Source organism: Chiloscyllium plagiosum, unplaced genomic scaffold (genome assembly GCF_037043375.1).
Source record: "Chiloscyllium plagiosum isolate Xiang-an unplaced genomic scaffold, Cpla_swu_hap1 HiC_scaffold_33, whole genome shotgun sequence".
NCBI classification, from domain to species: Eukaryota; Metazoa; Chordata; class Chondrichthyes; order Orectolobiformes; family Hemiscylliidae; genus Chiloscyllium; species Chiloscyllium plagiosum.
In genome coordinates, this window is record NW_028270171.1 from 13,619,972 (window position 1) to 13,638,818 (window position 18,847).

Below are 18,847 nucleotides of genomic sequence, written 5' to 3' on the forward strand. Positions count from 1 at the left end.
ACTTTTCAACTCCATGTTCAGTTTTTAATTGTTTCAAGGTGAACTAGCCCTCAACTCAAGGTTGTTTCCAAGTGGAGAGATTCTGATCCTGATCCCGTTTACATTGTATGCTGTCGAACGTACAGCTCAGAAACTGGCCTCCCAACTCGATGTGGTCCATACTCACATCTTAATGGACATGAGAGAATTGCAACATAAAGCTGAATGTGTTGAACTGAGCAGCCTCCAGTGGACTGGTTGTGCTGTGAGAGTTTGGGGATTGAAGGTCCCCACTCAATGTTAGGGAATGATCACAGCCTTGAGGGATGGATTGCTGGAAGCAAGTTACTTTGACCCAGTATCTGATTCAAATACCAGGTTACAGTCTAGCCATTACTTGTCAGATTGAGTTACAAGTTTGAACATTATACATGGAACCATGGTCAGAGTCAACCCTGATAAATATTCATGGAGATGAGAGCAGGTCAGAGGCGGGGAATTCTGTTGTGAATTTCTCAACTCCTGAACTGCCAAAGACTCTCCACCAACTACAAGACCAAAGTTATGAAAAGTGGTGGAATACTTTCCAATTTTCTGGCTGAATGCAGCCCCAAGAACACTGACGAAGCCCCAGGGTAATCTCTCGCCATCCTGAGTTGGAACAATATCACTGTTTCTGAATCCAAGTCCCGGAAGCCCCCCTCAGTAGCAGCAGCAGCAGCATTCTGGTCTCTCCCACACCAGGTGGGCTGTAATAACCAGCTCATCACCACCTCCTGAAGGGTAACTGTGGCTGGGCACGAAATGTAGCCTTCTGATTGGCACACTGACGATAGAGCAATAAAAACCACCCTGTGATGGGGTGTGGGAGTGCAACACTAGAGGGGCATAGGCTAAAGGTGAGAGGGGAAAGATTAAAATAGTGACGTGAGGGGCAACCTTTTCAGAGAGAGGGTGCTGTGGACATGGAACGAGCTGCCAGAGAAATGGTGGAGGCGGGTACAATTATAACATTTAAAAGACATTTGGACGGATACATGAATGGGAAGGTTTTAGAGGGACATGGGCCAAATGCAGGCAAGGGCAACTGGTACAGTTTTGGAAATCTGGTCGGCATGGACAGGTTGGGCCAAAGGATCTGCTTCTGTGATGTATGACTCTATGACTCTACTGGTGTGCAACAACATGTTTCTTTAGGATGGTGTGGTGGCTCAGTGGTTCGCACTGCTGCCTCACAGTGCCAGGGACCTGGGTTTGATTCCAGCCTTGGGTGTGTGTGTGTGTGTGTGTGTGTGTGTGTGTGTATATAGAGTGTGCGTGCTCTCCTTGTGCCTGTGTGGGTTTCCTAGGAGTGCTCCAGTTTCCTCCCACAGTCCAAAGATGTGCAGGATCGGTGAATCGGCCATGGGAAATGCAGGGTTAAGAGGATTGGGTGGGTCTGAACAGGATGCTGTTCAGATAATGGGTGTAGACTCAATGGCCTCAGCCTGCACTGTAGAGAGTATGTCGGCCTGACTTGATTGTTTACAATAAAAGGTTTTACGTTGGGGAATAAATATGTTAAGGACCTAAACCCTCCCTGAAGGCTGCAGTGTATGCTCACTACAAACTTCACTCAAACAATCACCAGGAGAGCCCCCTCCCCCACCCACGATCCCTGTAACCCCAAAGATGAAGGTGCAGCTGTACAGGAGAGTCAGCATCTCCAGGTTTTCTTTCAGAATGACAGCACTCCCCAACTTGGAGAGAAATCACTGCTCCGTCAACATCACTGGGTCAAATCAAACTGCATCAGGAGAATCCTTCAGCACATGGGAAGCTGGGAGGAAGCTAGGATCAGCTGGGACTGCAAACTGCTGACTTTAGCAGCAAGAGTAAATCAGATGGGAGCATCTAACCTCAAGCATTGCTGTGTTATTCCCAGATCACTGTCATCCTGCTCATTTCAGCTGTAGGTGTCGATGAGAGCATGTGTATTAATTCAATGCAGCTCAGGAGAATTTCTTCAGCTGACACCCAGGAACGTGCGTCTGCAGTCAATTATCCCAGCTCTGGGAAGGCCGGCTTGAGGTATATTGAAAGTGATGGAGCGGTGTTAGGAGCGAGTCTTCAGATAGGGAGGTACACAAAAGTGAGGGAGAGACAGTGGGAGAACATTGCTACTGCTGGGAAGAACTCCCCCTGCTGTGGACTGACTCCTAGTTGTGCTTGAATGGGTATTTCATCAAGGTGCTCAGCAGGTGCTGCATGTTTGATTCAGACTATAGAGAAATGAGTCACTCTGTGTACCCCACTGCTAAGGGCTGTAACAACGCAAGGGGTGAAGAGCACAGTCCCCTGTGCTGGTCTGAACCCCAATGTGCTCCTCAGGCTGGGCTCAGAGGTAAAAGAAAACAGTAGCATTTAGAATATCCTGGTCATGTTAGAATTCCATTGGGAGCTATAACCAGACAAATTGAGATCATTAGCTAGTTCCACCATCTGGGTAGAAACCAGAACCTCATGGACTTCACCCAAAGCCTATAAGAAAGAGGTGAACAGATCTGGTCACCCCCATCATGCAGTTTTTGATTCCAAATTGTGGAGTCCTTCTAATGTGAAGGAAGGCATTGATGTGGAGATGAACACTTGATGGGCAAATCTGGAAATGAACTTGGAATCAAAGGTTTAGGGAAATGGATGTTTGGAGCTGATCTTTTGACAAGGTATGGAAACATCCCTGCCCTCTGTTTGCCTAATACTGTAGGCATTAGTCCAAAGAAAAAAGTATAGTTCTTGGAGAAAAGAATCGTTAAAAATGTTTTATACTCCAGAAAGTATAACACCCAACCTCACGTGGGGCATTTTAGCTTGAATTTTAGTTACAACAACCCCATGTTTTAGTCCAGTGATGTGAGCCAAATTGCAGGATGATTACTGACATCAAGCCCCCCCAGAGATAGCAAACAAATGAGAGAGAAGGATCAGTGGTGCAAATGATGGACAAAAAGCAAGATCATTAGAACATTTTATTCATTTCCATTCAGGTGGTGTGGGGGAAGAAAGCCAGATTGTCCAAGTGAAGTCAGTAATGCATTCAGACAAGAGCAGACAGTACCCCACGCCCTACTAACTGCTGTCCTCCAGCGAGAGCCTGTCAAACAGGTACTCTCCCAGCCCATTCTCAGGAGCTCCCAGACGCTTCAGGTTGGTGATGTAGTCCCCAAGTCGCTTGATGATCTCAACCTCCTCATCCAAATAGTGGGTCTCCAGGAAGTCACACAGCTGGAACACAGGAATATTACAACTCATTACATTAGCACAATCCAAGACAGTTTGGAGAATTCCCACTGCAAAACAGACTGGGTACTACTAGCTCTGGACAACCCTGAAAAATCCAGCAATCTAGAGATTTTGGACTGGTGAATACATTAGCCTCTCAGCTGGCACATCTTGCCATTTAAGTGGAGCTGAGTTGTATTGTGGTGGCTGGTGATCATTCCAATGCAACAGTCCTGAATGAGGATTCAGTGGCCAATATCACTTCAGCAATCCCACCAGATTACAATCCAAGTTCCGCCTTGACCTTCTTGCTGAAGAGTTGTAACATTGTAACCACCAGTGTGGATCTGGAATGATCAATCTTACATCTGGACAAAGTTAAAAATCACAACACCAGGTTTTGTCCAACAGGTTTATTCAGAAGCACTGGCTTTCAGAGTGCTGCTTCTTCAGGTGGTCAAAGAGTATTAGTTTGGAAGCTCGAGCTTTGAATAAGCCTGTTGGACTATAACCTGGTGTTAGTTTTAACTTTGTACACCCCAGTTTGACACTGGCATCTCCAAATCACATCTCCCCAAATGTTGCATTATTGAATTTCAAACCCACAAAGACCAACCAGTGAGGTGTTGCCCTGAGGGTCAGGCAGTGATGAGAATGAGGTGGTAAAGCTTACATGAGGGTCAGTCTGGGCAGTGGCGAGTTGGTGTAGATCCAGCAAACTCTGGTTCACATTCTTCTCCAGATCCAGGGCAACCTGCATTGCCTGCAGACCATTACCCCACTCATCCCTCTCTGGCTTCTGAAACATGGAAACAAAGGACAGTTAAGGATCAGAATCAGAATCCTGACAGTGGGATGAAGCAGGTCATTTAGCCCATTTGTCCACATCAACCCTCCAGAGGGTCCACACTGCCCCAACCCATCCCTGTTTAGTGAAAAATGTAGCCTGTGTATCCCTGGAAACTGGGCAACCTAGCGTGACCAAACTGACCAGGACATCTTTGTGCCATGTGCAAACTGAGCAGTTCCCAGAGGCTGGAATTGGACCTGGGTCACTGGCACTGAGACATGTAGTGCCAGTACCATCCTCAAAGTCCAGAGGATGATTTGAAGAGAAAGGGTGTTAGTGGGATCTCAGGAAACTTGATAAATATGGAATGCAGCACCTGAGTGTGGGGGAGGCAGCTAGTCCATTGGCACTGCAGCAACATCTGGACAAATACTTCAAATGCCAGGGTATAGTGGGTGAAGGACTAAGTGCAAGTAGGTGGGATTAGTGTAGTTTGGTCAGCATAGATATGGTAGACCAAAGGGCCTGTTTCTATGCAGTGAGTGCGAGATGGAAGAGATCATATGGGAAGGACAAGCAACAGCCCTTCACTTCCCCCTTCAGGATGAGCAAACCCTGTTACTGATGGATTGAAGCCACATCACGAGAGCAGTCATTCCCCTCCAACATTCCCACCTTCACATCCTGGAGGAGGACTCTGCCTCCACGCTGATTCTGGAATTTCAGCAGCTTCTCTGCATGTTCCTGCTTCTCCTGGGACTGAGCTTTGAAGAACTGGGAGAAATGGTGCAGGGCAACATCATCCCGGTCAAAGTACGACATCTGAAAGAGAACCATTTCCATCCCATTAGCACATCACTGGCCCCAGTTCTAGCTGTCAGAAGTAGAGACTAAATTTAGCCCTCAATCAGACTGACTATTCAAGCAGTTATTAATCCTTTGCATTCTCAAGTGATTTTAATATACTAGTGTTGTCCAGTGAGCCAGCAGCTCTTAACCCCAGCTTCCTCCTGAGGACACACAACATCCATGTTTTAATTTGGATTAAACAGCTGGAGAGTTGCTCAGCAGGTCTGGTACAGCATCAGAGGAGAGAAACTAAATTCATGTTTCTGCTCATTAACACCATTAGAATTGGGAGATATTAGACATGGACTGAAACTCTGCAATAAAGGAAGGAGGTATTTAGAGTGATGTGCCAAATGGGACAAGATTAATGTGGGATATTTGGCTGGCATGGAAGAGTGGCTTCGAGGGTCTGTTTCTGTGCAGACCAGGTCTAAGATGGTAGATTTCAAATATTCTGCATGGAACCAACTGAAGTTGTAACCTTTAACAAGGTGAGGGTTCAGTTGGGTGACAAGGAAAGCCACTGGAGTACTAAGTGCAGTCTACTCCAGTCACCATTAACCAGAGGGTAATACCCAGTCACCAGGACATGGAGATACAAAACTGATATCAGAACACGGACTGTAGGCCATTCAGCCCTTCAAGCCAGTCCTGCCATTCAATGAGAAAGTAACCATGAGGCTGCTGCAAGGCACTACATTATTCCTTTGGGGCTAAACTAGAAAAGTGGATGTTGGACACTGCTGGCATTAGTTTAGTCAGGAGAGAGTTTTGTGTAACTTGTAGATCATTGGGATTGTACTGATCAAATGTGTGGTACAGAAAATGTGTTCATATCAGAGTACAGAAGGGAATGAGTGGAATGGAATGAGAGAGATGGGACCTGGGGTTTGCTGAGGAAAGCCTGTGCGAGGAGCCTTTGAATTGTAAGCAAGCAACTGAGTGATTAGAAAAGTGTAACTTGATCAAGGAAGAGTCCAATACAGGGAAAACCTCATGCAACCCTGATTAACCATTACATCAGGAGAAAGTGAGGACTGCAGATCAGAGCTGACTGTTGCTGGAAAAGCGCAGCAGGTCAGGCAGCATCCAAGGAACAGGAGCCCTGAAGAAGGGCTTATGCCTGAAACATTGATTCTCCTGTTCCTTGGATGCTGCCTAACCATTACATCAAGCTAGTAACACCATCTGCAGGTAAACTGCATAGCACTATGCTTTGTTTGATTTGAGCAGTTCAAACCATTAGATTTACACCCACATTTGACTCATACATTGAACCATCATGCTCACAAGTGAATGTTATGTTAATGCTACTCCTCTAAGCAGCTCGTTTTGTCCTTGGTTTGTGCTCCCCTCAAGATGGGTCATAAAGGCAGAGGTGCTGCTATGTCTGGCAATAGCTTCTTCAAACAATGACAGGGGAGTGGCCAGTTATTCTCCAATCTTGGTTTGTTTTAACAGGCAGAAACTGCTAGTAGCAGAGAAGCAGTTACTCTGAAACTAGGTTCCATGCTTCAACAGATGTTTCTTACATGAATGCTCTGAAAACTCTGTCAGCAAGAAGCAGAGTTTCTATTTACCATTTGCGAAACGGGGTGTTTTTGGGCTGTTGTGGGGATGGGAACAGCTCCTTTGTTATGTTGCAATTGAGTCCATTGGGTTCCAAGTAGTTGGATTGTCTTAAATTCCCATTTCCTTTTGTTGGTGCTTCTACCAGAGAATGTCGATAGTTGTTTTTATAAAGCAGAATGGTTTGACCAGCTGCATCACCCCTGGATTATACACTATACAACTGCCTTTCTAATGAGGAAAGGTTCCAGTCTGGGCAACCCTAGTGTTTTTGAAAGATCCAGACAGAGCCCCAACAGTTGGTTGAGGATTATGAAGGGGCACGACTCCGGTCAGAGTGAAAGTGAGTGATCCATCCTTATTAAAAACCTAACTGGTTCACCAATGAAAGCTGTTCCCACCTCCATCAAACAGAGCTCTAGGGATTTCATCCTCATCTCATGAGAGAACACCTTTAAAACAGAGCCCAGAGTGTGATGAATATTCACCACATGTTTGTACCTACAATATTCAAGCAGACACCATCCAGGATAAAACAGCCCACTCCATAGGTACTGCATTCTCCACCTCCCTTCAATGTCCATGATCTACCAGGTACCCTGCAGCACTCACTAAACACCTTCCAAATAGGACATTCTAACACTTCAGAAGGGCATGGGCAAATCATTACTGGAAAAAAGTGGACCATTTTAATGCTCATACCATCCTGATTTGATGGTCTCCATTTCTTCAATCATTGGGTCAAGTTTCAGACTACACCAGCCACCTTGTGGGTACACCAACACTTCAAGTCAACTCTTCCCTTCACCTGGAGGATGAACAACCGGTGGCTACCTGACCACCCACACAAGTGTAAATAGGCCTCAACTGGAGCCTACTTAAGCAGAGGCCAGTCACAGGCTGACATTAAATACCTCTGCTCAGATAAGCCAAGTATCATTGATAAACACTGCCATAACTCCCTTTCACAGTATCAAAACTAGTAAAATGCTTATTTGGTATTAGCAGAAAATGCAAGCATACCAGAATGCATTAAAGCAGCAAAACAGCAACTAGTCAATGGATACCTCCATATGGTGGACCTAAATTAGTTTACTTAGTGTGGAAACAGGCCCTTCAGCCCAAGCCCGCACTGACCCTCTGAAGAGCAACCCACCCAGACCCATTTTACCTCTTCACCTAAGAGGATTAATTTAGCACAGCCAATTCACCTAACCTGCAGGTCTTTGGACTGTGGGAGAATCCAGAGCACCCAGAAGTGGGGAGAACATGCAAACTCCACAGAGACAGTTGTCAGAGGTGGGAATTGAACCCAGGTCTCTGGTACCTTGAGGCAGCAGTGCTAATCACAGTGCTATCATGCCACCCACAAAATGGTTAAGCTATTCCTGTAAAATATCCTGTTTTGACAACCATAGGGAAGGGACAGTTGCTGCCTGTGACAGCCATATCAGGGATTTGTATATTAACCAAGGACACTGCACCCCAGAAACATCACTGAACATAAATAGGAACATACATTATTGCACATCAGTATCATACCCCATTGTTGCTGTCGCACCAAATTTATCTTGAATTGTGAAATAGGCAAGAGCGACAAGAGCCAGTCTATAAGAGCATCAATTTAATTAGAAATAAAGAGTTTACTTCACATAATAGAAGCAATTATAAATAGATACAACACTCACCAAAGACTGATAGAGATAGGAGGCAGTGAGCTCCAGGTTAATCTGCTTGTTGACAGCAGCTTCACAATCCTGGTGATAGTTTTGACAAATCTGGGAAGCCATTTTGTGACAAATATTGCACTACTTGCCGACCCAAACTAAGTCACAGTCCAACCACAAACTTAGAATTACCACCAACTCTACCTAAATCACCACAGCATTTGGACTTTTATTTATACTCCAGGAGCAGACCTCATTTTATAAAGCAGGAAATGACAACTTCATCAGTGATGGCCAATCACTCTTGTGAATCAATCGATCAGCTGCCATGTCCATTCAGCACAGAATGGGAATTGGATCCAGCAGCCAATTAGAATTGACAACCGGTGGATGATGAAATTGGTGATTGACCTTTGACCTCTTACACAAGTGCAAATTCTGTAAATATTTCTACCTGAAAATGAGATTAAAACATACTCCAAAACTTCACTATTGTTCCTGAGGTTGTGTTTTAAGACATGCTGAAAACAGATTTGCAGAATTTTGTTAGTTTGTTACTCTGAGGGATTTGTCTTCCTACCTTTTGAGTGACAGTGTTAGGAGTCCATTGAAAAATGGCTAGATTTTGTTGACATTCAACATTTGCCTATTGATTGACTGTAACAGAAATGAAGTGCTTTTGGGTCATCTAGTGCAGGCAACTGATGTACTTTGTGGATCCTTTCTGAATCTGCTGTGATCTTTTTGACCTTAGGTCTCAGGAAACCCAGTTTACAAACCAAAACGGTAAATGCGCTGAGTGCGTCAGCCATGTAGTAGGCCTCAGGCTTCCATTCCTAAATTGCTGTTAGAAACATACTGCATGATCAACTTTTCTGTCTCCATGTTTAGTTATTAATTGTTTCAAGAAGGACCAGTCCCTCAACTCAAGGATGTTTCCAAAGGAAGATTCTGGTTCTGTTTACATTGCATTCTGTAAAATGTGCAGCTCAGAAACTGGCCTCCCAGCTCAACATGTTCCATACCCACAGCGATATGGACATGAGGGTGTCTCAACCTAAAGTTGATTGTGTTGAACTGAGCAGCCTCCAGTGGAGTGGTGGGCTGTGAGAGTTTGGGGATTGAAGGTCCACACTCAATGTTAGGGTATCATCACAGCCTTGACGGATGGATTGGTGGAAGCAAGTTACTTTGACCCAGTATCTGATTGAAATACCAGGTTACAGTCTAGCCATTACTTGTCAGATTGAGTTACAACTTTGAATATTGTACATGGAACCATGGTCCGAGGTCAACCCTGATAAATATTCATGGCGATGAGAGCAGGTCAGAGGCTGGGCATTCTGTTGTGAATTTGTCAATTCCTGACTTTCCAAACACGGTCCACCATCTACAAGTAAAAGTTGTGGAATATTTTCCAATTTTCTGGCTAAATACAGTCCCAACAACACTGATGAAGCTCCAGGGAAATCTCTCGCCCATCCTGAGTTGGAACAATATCACTGTTTCTGAATCCAAGTCCCGGAAGCCCCCCCTCAGCAGCAGCAGCAGCAGCAGCATTCTGGTCTCTCCCACACCAGGTGGGCTGTAATAACCAGATCATCACCACCTCCTGAAGGGTAACTGTGGCTGGGCACAAAACGCAGCCTTCTGATTGGCACACTGAAGATTGATCAATAAAAACCACCCTGTGATGGGGTGTGGGAGTGCAACTAGTGTGCATGCTCTCCTTGTGCCTGTGTGGGTTTCCTAGGAGTGCTCCAGTTTCCTCCCACAGTCCAAAGATGTGCAGAATCGGCCATGGGAAATGCAGGGTTAAGGGGATTGGGTGGGTCTGAACAGGATGCTGTTCAGATAATTGGTGCAGATTCAATGGGCTGAATGGCCTCAGCCTGCACTGTAGAGAGTATGTCAGCCTGACTTGATTGTTTACAATAAAAGGTTTTACGTTGGGGAATAAATATGTTAAGGACCTAAACCCTCCCTGAAGGCTGCAGTGTATGCTCACTACAAAATTCACTCAAACAGTCACCAGGAGAGCCCCCTCCCTAACCCACGATCCCTGTAACCCCCAAAGATGAAGGAGCAGCTGTACAGGAGAGTCAGCATCTCCAGGTTTTCTTTCAGAATGACAGCACTCCCCAACTTGGAGAGAAATCACTGCTCCTTCAACATCACTGGGTCAAATCAAACTGCATCAGGAGAATCCTTCAGCACATGGGAAGCTGGGAGGAAGCTAGGATCAGCTTGGACTGCAAACTGCTGACTTTAGCAGCAAGAGTAAATCAGATGGAAGCATCTAACCTCAAGCATTGCTGTGTTATTCCCAGATCACTGTCATCCTGCTCATTTCAGCTGTAGATGATGAAAGCATGTGTATTAATTCAATGCAGCTCAGGAGACTTTCTTCAGCTGACTCCCAGGAATGTGTGTCTGCAGTGAATTATCCCAGCTCTGGGTGGGCAGGCTTGAGGTTTATTGAAAGTGCTGGAGCAGTGTTAAGAGTGAGTCTTCAGATAGGGAGATACATGAAAGTGAGGGAGAGAGTGGGAGAACATTGCTACTGCTGGGAAGAACTCCCCCTGCTGTGGATGGACTCCTAGTTGTGCCAGAATGGGTATTTCATCAAGGTGCTCAGCAGGTGCTCCATGTTTGATTCAGACTACAGAGGAATGAGCCACTCTGTGTACCCCACTGCTAAGGGCTGTAACAAGGCAAGGGGTGAAGATCACAGGCCCGCGTGCTAGTCTGAACTCCAATGTGCTCCTTAGGGCTGGGCTCCGGTAAAAGAAAACAGTAGCATTTAGAATATCCGGGTCCTGTTAGTTTGACTGGTTATTGCTCCTAATGGAACTCTGAGACCATATCATTAGCTAGTTCCACCCTCTGGGTGGGAACCAGAACCTCATGGACCTCACCCAAAGCCTATAACAAAGATGAACAGATCGGGTCACCCAAATCATGCAGTTTTTGATTCCAAATTGTGGAGTCCTTCTAAAGTGAAGGAAGGCATTGATGTGGAGTTGAACACTTGATTGGCTAATCTGGAAATGAACTTGGAATCAAAGATCTAGGGTGTTTAGGGAAATGGATGTTTGGTCTTAGAGGTATGGACACTTCCCTGCCCACTGTTTGCCTAAAACTGTAGGCATTAGTCAAAAACAGTATAATTCTTGGACAAATGAATCATTAAAAAGGTCTTAAAATCTTGAGTATAAGATACCAACATCACAAGTGGGGCATGAGAGCTTGAATTTTAGTTACAACAACCCCATCTAGTTATCCCTGTCCAGTGGAGTGTGGGCTGAGATGTAAGAGTGAAGAGGAGACATTTGGTCCAATGATATGAGCCAAATTGCAGGATGATTACGGACATCAAGCCCACCAGAGATGCAAACAAATTTGAGAGAAGGATCAGTGGTCCAAATGATGGACAAAAAGCAAGATCAATAGAACATTTTATTCATTTCCATTCAGGTGGGACAGCCATTACATTCTTGCCAACATATTCCTTCTCCCTAGGGAGGAGCCAGATTGTCCAGGTGAAGTCAGTAATGCATTCAGACAAGAGCAGACAGTACCCCACACCCCACTAACTGCTGTCCTCCAGCGAGAGCCTGTCAAACAGGTACTCTCCCAGCCCATTCTCAGGAGCTCCCAGACGCTTCAGGTTGGTGATGTAGTCCCCAAGTCGCTTGATGATCTCAACCTCCTCATCCAAATAGTGAGTCTCCAGGAAGTCACACAGCTGGAACACAGGAATATTACAGCTCATTGCATTAGCACAATCCAAGACAGTTTGGAGAATTCCCACTGCAAAACAGACTGGGCAGTACTAGCTCTAGACAACCCTGAAAAATACAAAAGCCCCAGTTTTGGACTGGTGAATATATTAGCCTTTCAGCTGGCACATCTTGCTGTTTAAGTGGAGCAGAGTTGTATTGTGGTGGATGGTGATCATTCCACTGCAACAGTCCTGAATGAGGATTCAGTGGCTAATGTCACTTCAGCACTCCCACCAGATTACAATCCAAGTTCCTCCTTGACCTTATTGCTTAAGAGTTGTAAGATTGATCATTCCAGATGCACACTGGTGGTTACAATGTTACATCTGGACAAAGTTAAAGATCACAACACCAGGTTTTGTCCAACAGGTTTATTCAGAAGCATTGGCTTTCAGAGTGCTGCTTCTTCAGGTGGTCAAAGAGTATTAGTTTGGAAGCTCGAGCTTTGAATAAGCCTGTTGGACTATAACCTGGTGTTAGTTATAACTTTGTACACCCCAGTTTGACACTGGCATCACCAAATCACATCGCCCCAAATGTTGCATTATTGAATTTCAAACCCACAAAGACCAACCAGTGAGGTGCTGCCCTGAGGGTCAGGCAGTGATGAGAACGAGGTGGTGAAGCTTACATGAGGGTCAGTCTGGGCAGTGGCGAGTTGGTGTAGATCCAGCAAACTCTGGTTCACATTCTTCTCCAGATCTAGGGCAACCTGCATTGCCTGCAGCCCGTTACCCCACTCATCCCTCTCTGGCTTCTGAAACATGGAAACAAAGGACAGTTAAGGATCAGAATCAGAATCCTGACAGTGGGATGAAGCAGGTCATTTAGCCCATTTGTCCACATCAACCCTCCAGAGGGTCCACACTGCCCCAACCCATCCCTGTTTAGTGAAAAATGTAGCCTGTGTATCCCTGGAAACTGGGCAACCTCATGACCAAACTGACCAGCACATCTTTGTGCCATGTGCAAACTGAGCAGTTCCCAGAGGCTGGAATTGGACCTGGGTCCCTGGCACTGAGACACTGCAGTGCCAGTACCATCCTCAAGTCCAGAGGATGATTGGAGGAGGAAGGGTTTTAGTGGGATCTCAGGAAACTTGATAAATATGGAATGCAGCACCTGAGTGTGGGGGAGGCAGCTAATCCAGTGACATTGCAGCAACATCTGGACAAATACTTCAAATGCCAGGGTATAGTGGGCAAAGGACTAAGTGCAGGTAGGTGGGATTAGTGTAGTTTGGTCAGCATAGATATGTTAGACCAAAGGGCCTGTTTCTATGCAGTGAGTGCGAGGTGGAAGAGATCATATGGGAAAGACAAGCAACAGTTCTTCACTTCCCCTTCAGGATGAGCAAACCCTGTTACTGATGGATTGAAGCCACATCAGGAGAGCAGCCATTCTCCTCCCCAACATTCCCACCTTCACATCCTGGAGGAGGACTCTGCCTCCACGCTGATTCTGGAATTTCAGCAGCTTCTCTGCATGTTCCTGCTTCTCCTGGGACTGAGCTTTGAAGAACTGGGAGAAATGGTGCAGGGCAACATCATCCTGGTCAAAGTACGACATCTGAAAGAGAACCATTTCCATCCCATTAGCACATCACTGGCCCCAATTCTAGTTGTCAGAAGTAAGATTAATTTAGCCTCAGACTGACTATTCAAGCAGTTATTAATCCTCTGCATTCTCAAATGATTTTAATATACCATTGTCGACCAGTGAGCCAGCAGCTCTTCACCCCAGCTTCCTCCTGAGGACATGCAACATCCATGTTTTAATTTGGAATAAACAGCTGGAGAGTTGCTCAGCAGGTCTGGTACAGCATCAGAGGAGAGAAACTAAATTCATGTTTCTGCTCATTAACACCATTAGAATTGGAAGATAGACATTGACTGAAACTCTGCAATAAAGGAAGGAGGTATTTAGAGTGATGTGCCAAATGGGACTAGATGAATGCAGGATATCTGGCTGGCATGGAAGAGTGGCTTAGAGGGTCTGTTTCTGTGCAGACCAGGTCTAGGATGGTAGATTTCAAATATTCTGCATGGAACCAACTGAAGTTGTAACCTTTAACAAGGTGAGGGTTCAGTTGGATGACAAGGAAAGCCACTGGAATACTAAGTGCAGTCTACTCCAGTCACCATTAACCAGAGGGTAATACCCAGTCACCAGGACATGGAGATACAAAACTGATATCAGAACACAGGGACTGTAGGCCATTCAGCCCTTCAAGCCAGTCCTGCCATTCAATGAGAAAGTAACCATGAGGCTGCTGCAAGGCACTACATTATTCCTTGGGGCTAAACTAGAAAATTGGATGTTAGATACTGTTGGCATTAGTTTAGTCGAGCGAGAGCGAGAGCGATTTGTGTAACTTGTAGATCATTGGGATTGTCTGTACCATACGTTTGATCAGTAGAATGTGTTCATATCAGAGTACGGAAGGGAATGAAATGAGAGAAAGGGGACCTGGGGTTTGCTGAGGAAAGCCTGTGCGAGGAGCCTTTGAATTGTAAGCAATCAACTGAGTGATTAGAAAAAGTGTAACTTGATCAGGGCAAAGTCCAATACAGGGAAAACCTCATGCGACTCAGATTAAGCATTACATCAGGACAAAGTGAGGACTGCAGACGGTGGAGATCAGGGTTGAAACTGTTGCTGAAAAAGCACAGGTCAGGCAGCATCCAAGGAACAGGAGAATCGACGTTTCGGGCATAAGCCCTTCTTCAGGAAGGGCTGAAGGGCTTATGCCTGAAACGTCGATTCTCTTGTTCCTTGGATGCTGCTTAACCATTACATCAAGCTAGTGACACCATCTGCAGGTAAACTGAAAAGCACTATGCTTGGTTTGACTTGAGCAGTTCAAACCATTAGATGTATACCCACATTTGACTCATACATTGAACCATCATGCTCACAAGTGAATGTTATGTTAATGCTACCCCTTCAAGCAGCTTGTTTCATCTTTGGTTTGTGTCCCCCTCAAGATGGGTCATAAAGGCAGAGGTGCTGTCATGTCTGACAATAGCTTCTTCAAACAATGACAGGGGAGTGGCCAGTTATTCTCCAATCTTGGTTTGTTTTAACAGGCAGAAACTGCTCATAGCAGAGAAGCTGTTACTCTGAAACTAGGTTCCATGCTTCAACAGATGTTTCTTACATGAATGCTCTGAAAACTCTCCTGCCAGCAAGAAGCAGAGTTTGTATTTACCATTTGCTAAAGGGGGTGTTTTTGGGCTGTTGTGGGGATGGGAACAGCTCCTTTATGTTGCAATTGAGTCCATTGGGTTCCAAGTAATTGGATTGTCTTAAATTCCTGGTTTCCTTTTGTTGGTGCTTCTGCCAGAGAAGGTAGATAGTTGTTTTTATAAAGCAAAATGGTTTGACCAGCTGCATCACCCCTGGATTATACACTATACAACTGCCTTTCTAATGAGGAAAGGTTCCAGTCTGGGCAACCTTAGTGGTTGACAGATCCAGACAGGGCCCCAACAGTTGGTTGAGGATTATGAAGGGACACAACTCAGGTCAGAGTGGAAGAGAGTGATCCATCCTTATTAAAATCTAACTGGTTCACCAATGAAAGCTGTTCCATCTCCATCAGAGCTCAAGGGACTTTGTTCTCATCTCATGAGAGAGAACCTTTAAAACACAGAGCCCAGAGTATGATGAATATTCACCACATGTTTGGTGGAGTGTACCTGCAACATTCAAGCAGACACCATCCAGGATAAAACAGCCCACTCCATTGGTACTGCATTCTCCACCTCCCTTCAATGTCCATTATCTACCAGGTACCCTGCAGCACTCACTAAACACCTTCCCAATAGGACATTCTAACACTTCAGAAGGACATGGGCAAATCATTACTGGAAGAAAAGCATGGGCCATTTTAATTCTCATACCATCCTGATTGGATGGTCTCCATTTCTTCAGTCAATTTCAGACCACTCCAACCACCTTGTGGGTACAAGACTTCAGCAAATTCACCTCTTCCTCCAGGTGAAGGGATGGACAACAAGTGGCTACCTGACCACCCACACAAGTGGATAATACTGAGAGCTAAATAGGCCTCAACTGGAGCCTACTTAAGCAGAGGCCAGTCACAGGCTGACATTAAATACCTCTGCTCAGAGAAGCCTAGTATCATTGATAAACACTGCCATAACTCCCTTTTACAGTATCAAAAAAAGTATGATGCTTATTTAGCATTAGCAGAAAATAAGCCAAACATACCAGAATACATTAAAGCAGTAGAAAGGCAGCTGGTCAATGCATACCACCATATGGTTGACCTAAATGGTTTCCAAGCTATTCCTGTAAAATATCCTGTTTTGACAACCCTAGGGAAGTGACAGTTACTGCCTATGACAGCCATATCAGGGAATTGTACACTAACCAAGAACACTTCACCTTGCATACATTGTATATCAGTATCATACTCCATTGTTGCTCTAACACCACATTTGTCTTGAATTGTGAAACAGGCAAGAGCTACAAAAGTCAATCTACAGGAGTATCAAGGTGATTTGAACTACAGAAAACTTTACTTCACATAATAGAAGCAATTATAAATAGAGACAACACTCACCAAAGACTGATAGAGATAGGAGGCAGTGAGCTCCAGGTTAATCTGCTTGTTGACAGCAGCTTCACAATCCTGGTGATAGTTTTGACAAATCTGGGAAGCCATTTTGTGACAAATATTGTACTACTTACCAACCCAAGACAAGTCACAAACCAACCACAAACTTAGAATTACCACCAACTCTACCTAAATCACCACAGCCTTTGGACTTTTATTTATACTCCAGGAGCAGACCTCATTTTATTAAGCAGGAAATGACATCATCAGTGATGGCCAATCACTCTAGTGAATCAATCGATCAGCTGCCATGTCCATTCAGCGCAGAATGGGAATTGGATCCAGAAGCCAATTAGAATTGACAACTGGTGGATGATGAAATTGGTGATTGACCTTTGACCTCTTACACAAGTGCAAATTCTGTAAATATATCTACCTGAAAATGAGATTAAAACATACACTGAAATTTCATTATCGTATTTGAGTTTTTGTATTAAGACATGCTGAAAACAGATTTGCAGAACTTTGTTAGTTTGTTACTCTGAGGGATTTGTCTTCCTACCTTCTGAATGACAGTGTTGGGAGTCCATTGAAAAATGGCTAGATTTTGTTGACATTAAACATTTGCCTATTGATTGACAGTGACAGAAATGAAGTGCTTTTGGGTCATCTAGTGCAGGCAACTGATGTACTTTGTGGATCCTTTCTGAATCTGCTGTTATCTCTTTGACCTTAGGTCTCAGGAAGCCCAGTTTACAAACCAAAACGGTAAATGTGCTAAGTGTGTCAGCCATGTAGTAGGCCTCAGGCCTCCATGTTTAAATTGCTGTTAGAAACATATTGCATGATCAACTTTTCAACTCCATGTTCAGTTTTTAATTGTTTCAAGATGAACTAGCCCTCAACTCAAGGGTGTTTCCAAGTGGAGAGATTCTGATTCTGATTCTGATCCTGTTTCCATTGTATTCTGTCGAACGTACAGCTCAGAAACTGGCCTCCCAACTCGATGTGGTCCATACTCACATCTTAATGGACATGAGAGTATCTTAACATAAAGTTGATTGTGTTGAACTGAGCAGCCTCCAGTGGAGTGGTGGGCTGTGAGAGTTTGGGGATTGAAGGTCCCCACTCAATGTTAGGGGATGATCACAGCCTTGACGGATGGATTGGTGGAAGCAAGTTACTTTGACCCAGTACCTGATTCAAATACCAGGTTACAGTCTAGCCATTACTTGTCAGATTGAGTTACAAGTTTGAGTATTATACATGGAACCATAGTCAGAGTCAACCCTGATAATTATTCATGGCGATGAGAGCAAGTCAGAGGCGGGGAATTCTGTTGTGAATTTCTCAACTCCTGAATTTCCAAACACTGTCCACCATCTACAAGACCAAAGTTATAAAAAGTGATGGAATACTTTCCAATTTTCTGGCTGAATTCAGCCCCAAGAACACTGACGAAGCCCCAGGGAAATCTCTCGCCATCCTGAGTTGGAACAATATCACTGTTTCTGAATCCAAGTCCCGGAAGCCCCCCCTCAGCAGCAGCAGCAGCAGCAGCATTCTGGTCTCTCCCACACCAGGTGGGCTGTAATAACCAGCTCATCACCACCTCCTGAAGGGTAACTGTGGCGGGGCACAAAACACAGCCTTCTGATTGGCACACTGAAGATTGAGCAATAAAAACCACCCTGTGATGGGGTGTGGGAGTGCAACACTAGAGGGGCATAGGCTAAAGGTGAGAGGGGAAAGATTAAAATAGTGACGTGAGGGGCAACCTTTTCAGAGAGAGGGTGCTGTGGACATGGAACGAGCTGCCAGAGAAATGGTGGAGGCGGGTACAATTATAACATTTAAAAGACATTTGGACGGATACATGAATGGGAAGGTTTTAGAGGGACATGGGCCAAATGCAGGCAAGGGCAACTGGTACAGTTTTGGAAATCTGGTCGGCATGGACAGGTTGGGCCAAAGGGTCTGCTTCTGTGATGTATGACTCTATGACTCTACTGGTGTGCAACAGCATGTTTCTTTAGGATGGTGTGGTGGCTCAGTGGTTCGCACTGCTGCCTCACAGCACCAGGGACCTGGGTTTGATTCCAGCCTCGGGTGAGTGTGTGTGTGTGTATAGAGTGTGCATGCTCTCCTTGTGCCTGTGTGGGTTTCCTATGAGTTCTCCAGTTTCCTCCCACAGTCCAAAGATGTGCAGGATCAGTGAATCGGCCATGGGAAATGCAGGGTTAAGAGGATTGGGTGGGTCTGAACAGGATGCTGTTCAGATAATTGGTGCAGATTCAATGGGCTGAATGGCCTCAGCCTGCACTGTAGAGAGTATGTCGGCATGACTTGATTGTTTACAATA

The 18,847-nt window shown here is 45.1% G+C and overlaps 1 protein-coding gene across 1 annotated transcript; it reads right to left on the reverse strand.

Moving 5' to 3' along the window:
- Positions 1-3,087: 3,087 nt before the first annotated feature.
- Positions 3,088-16,593, reverse strand: LOC148141227 (ferritin, middle subunit-like). The gene is made up of 6 exons (XM_087978048.1): positions 16,492-16,593; positions 13,323-13,469; positions 12,532-12,657; positions 4,706-4,852; positions 3,914-4,039; positions 3,088-3,243 (listed from the first exon to the last, which is right to left on the reverse strand). The coding sequence occupies exons 1-6, from the start codon at positions 16,591-16,593 to the stop codon at positions 3,088-3,090; spliced, it is 804 nt and encodes a 267-aa protein (XP_087834174.1).
- Positions 16,594-18,847: the final 2,254 nt, after the last annotated feature.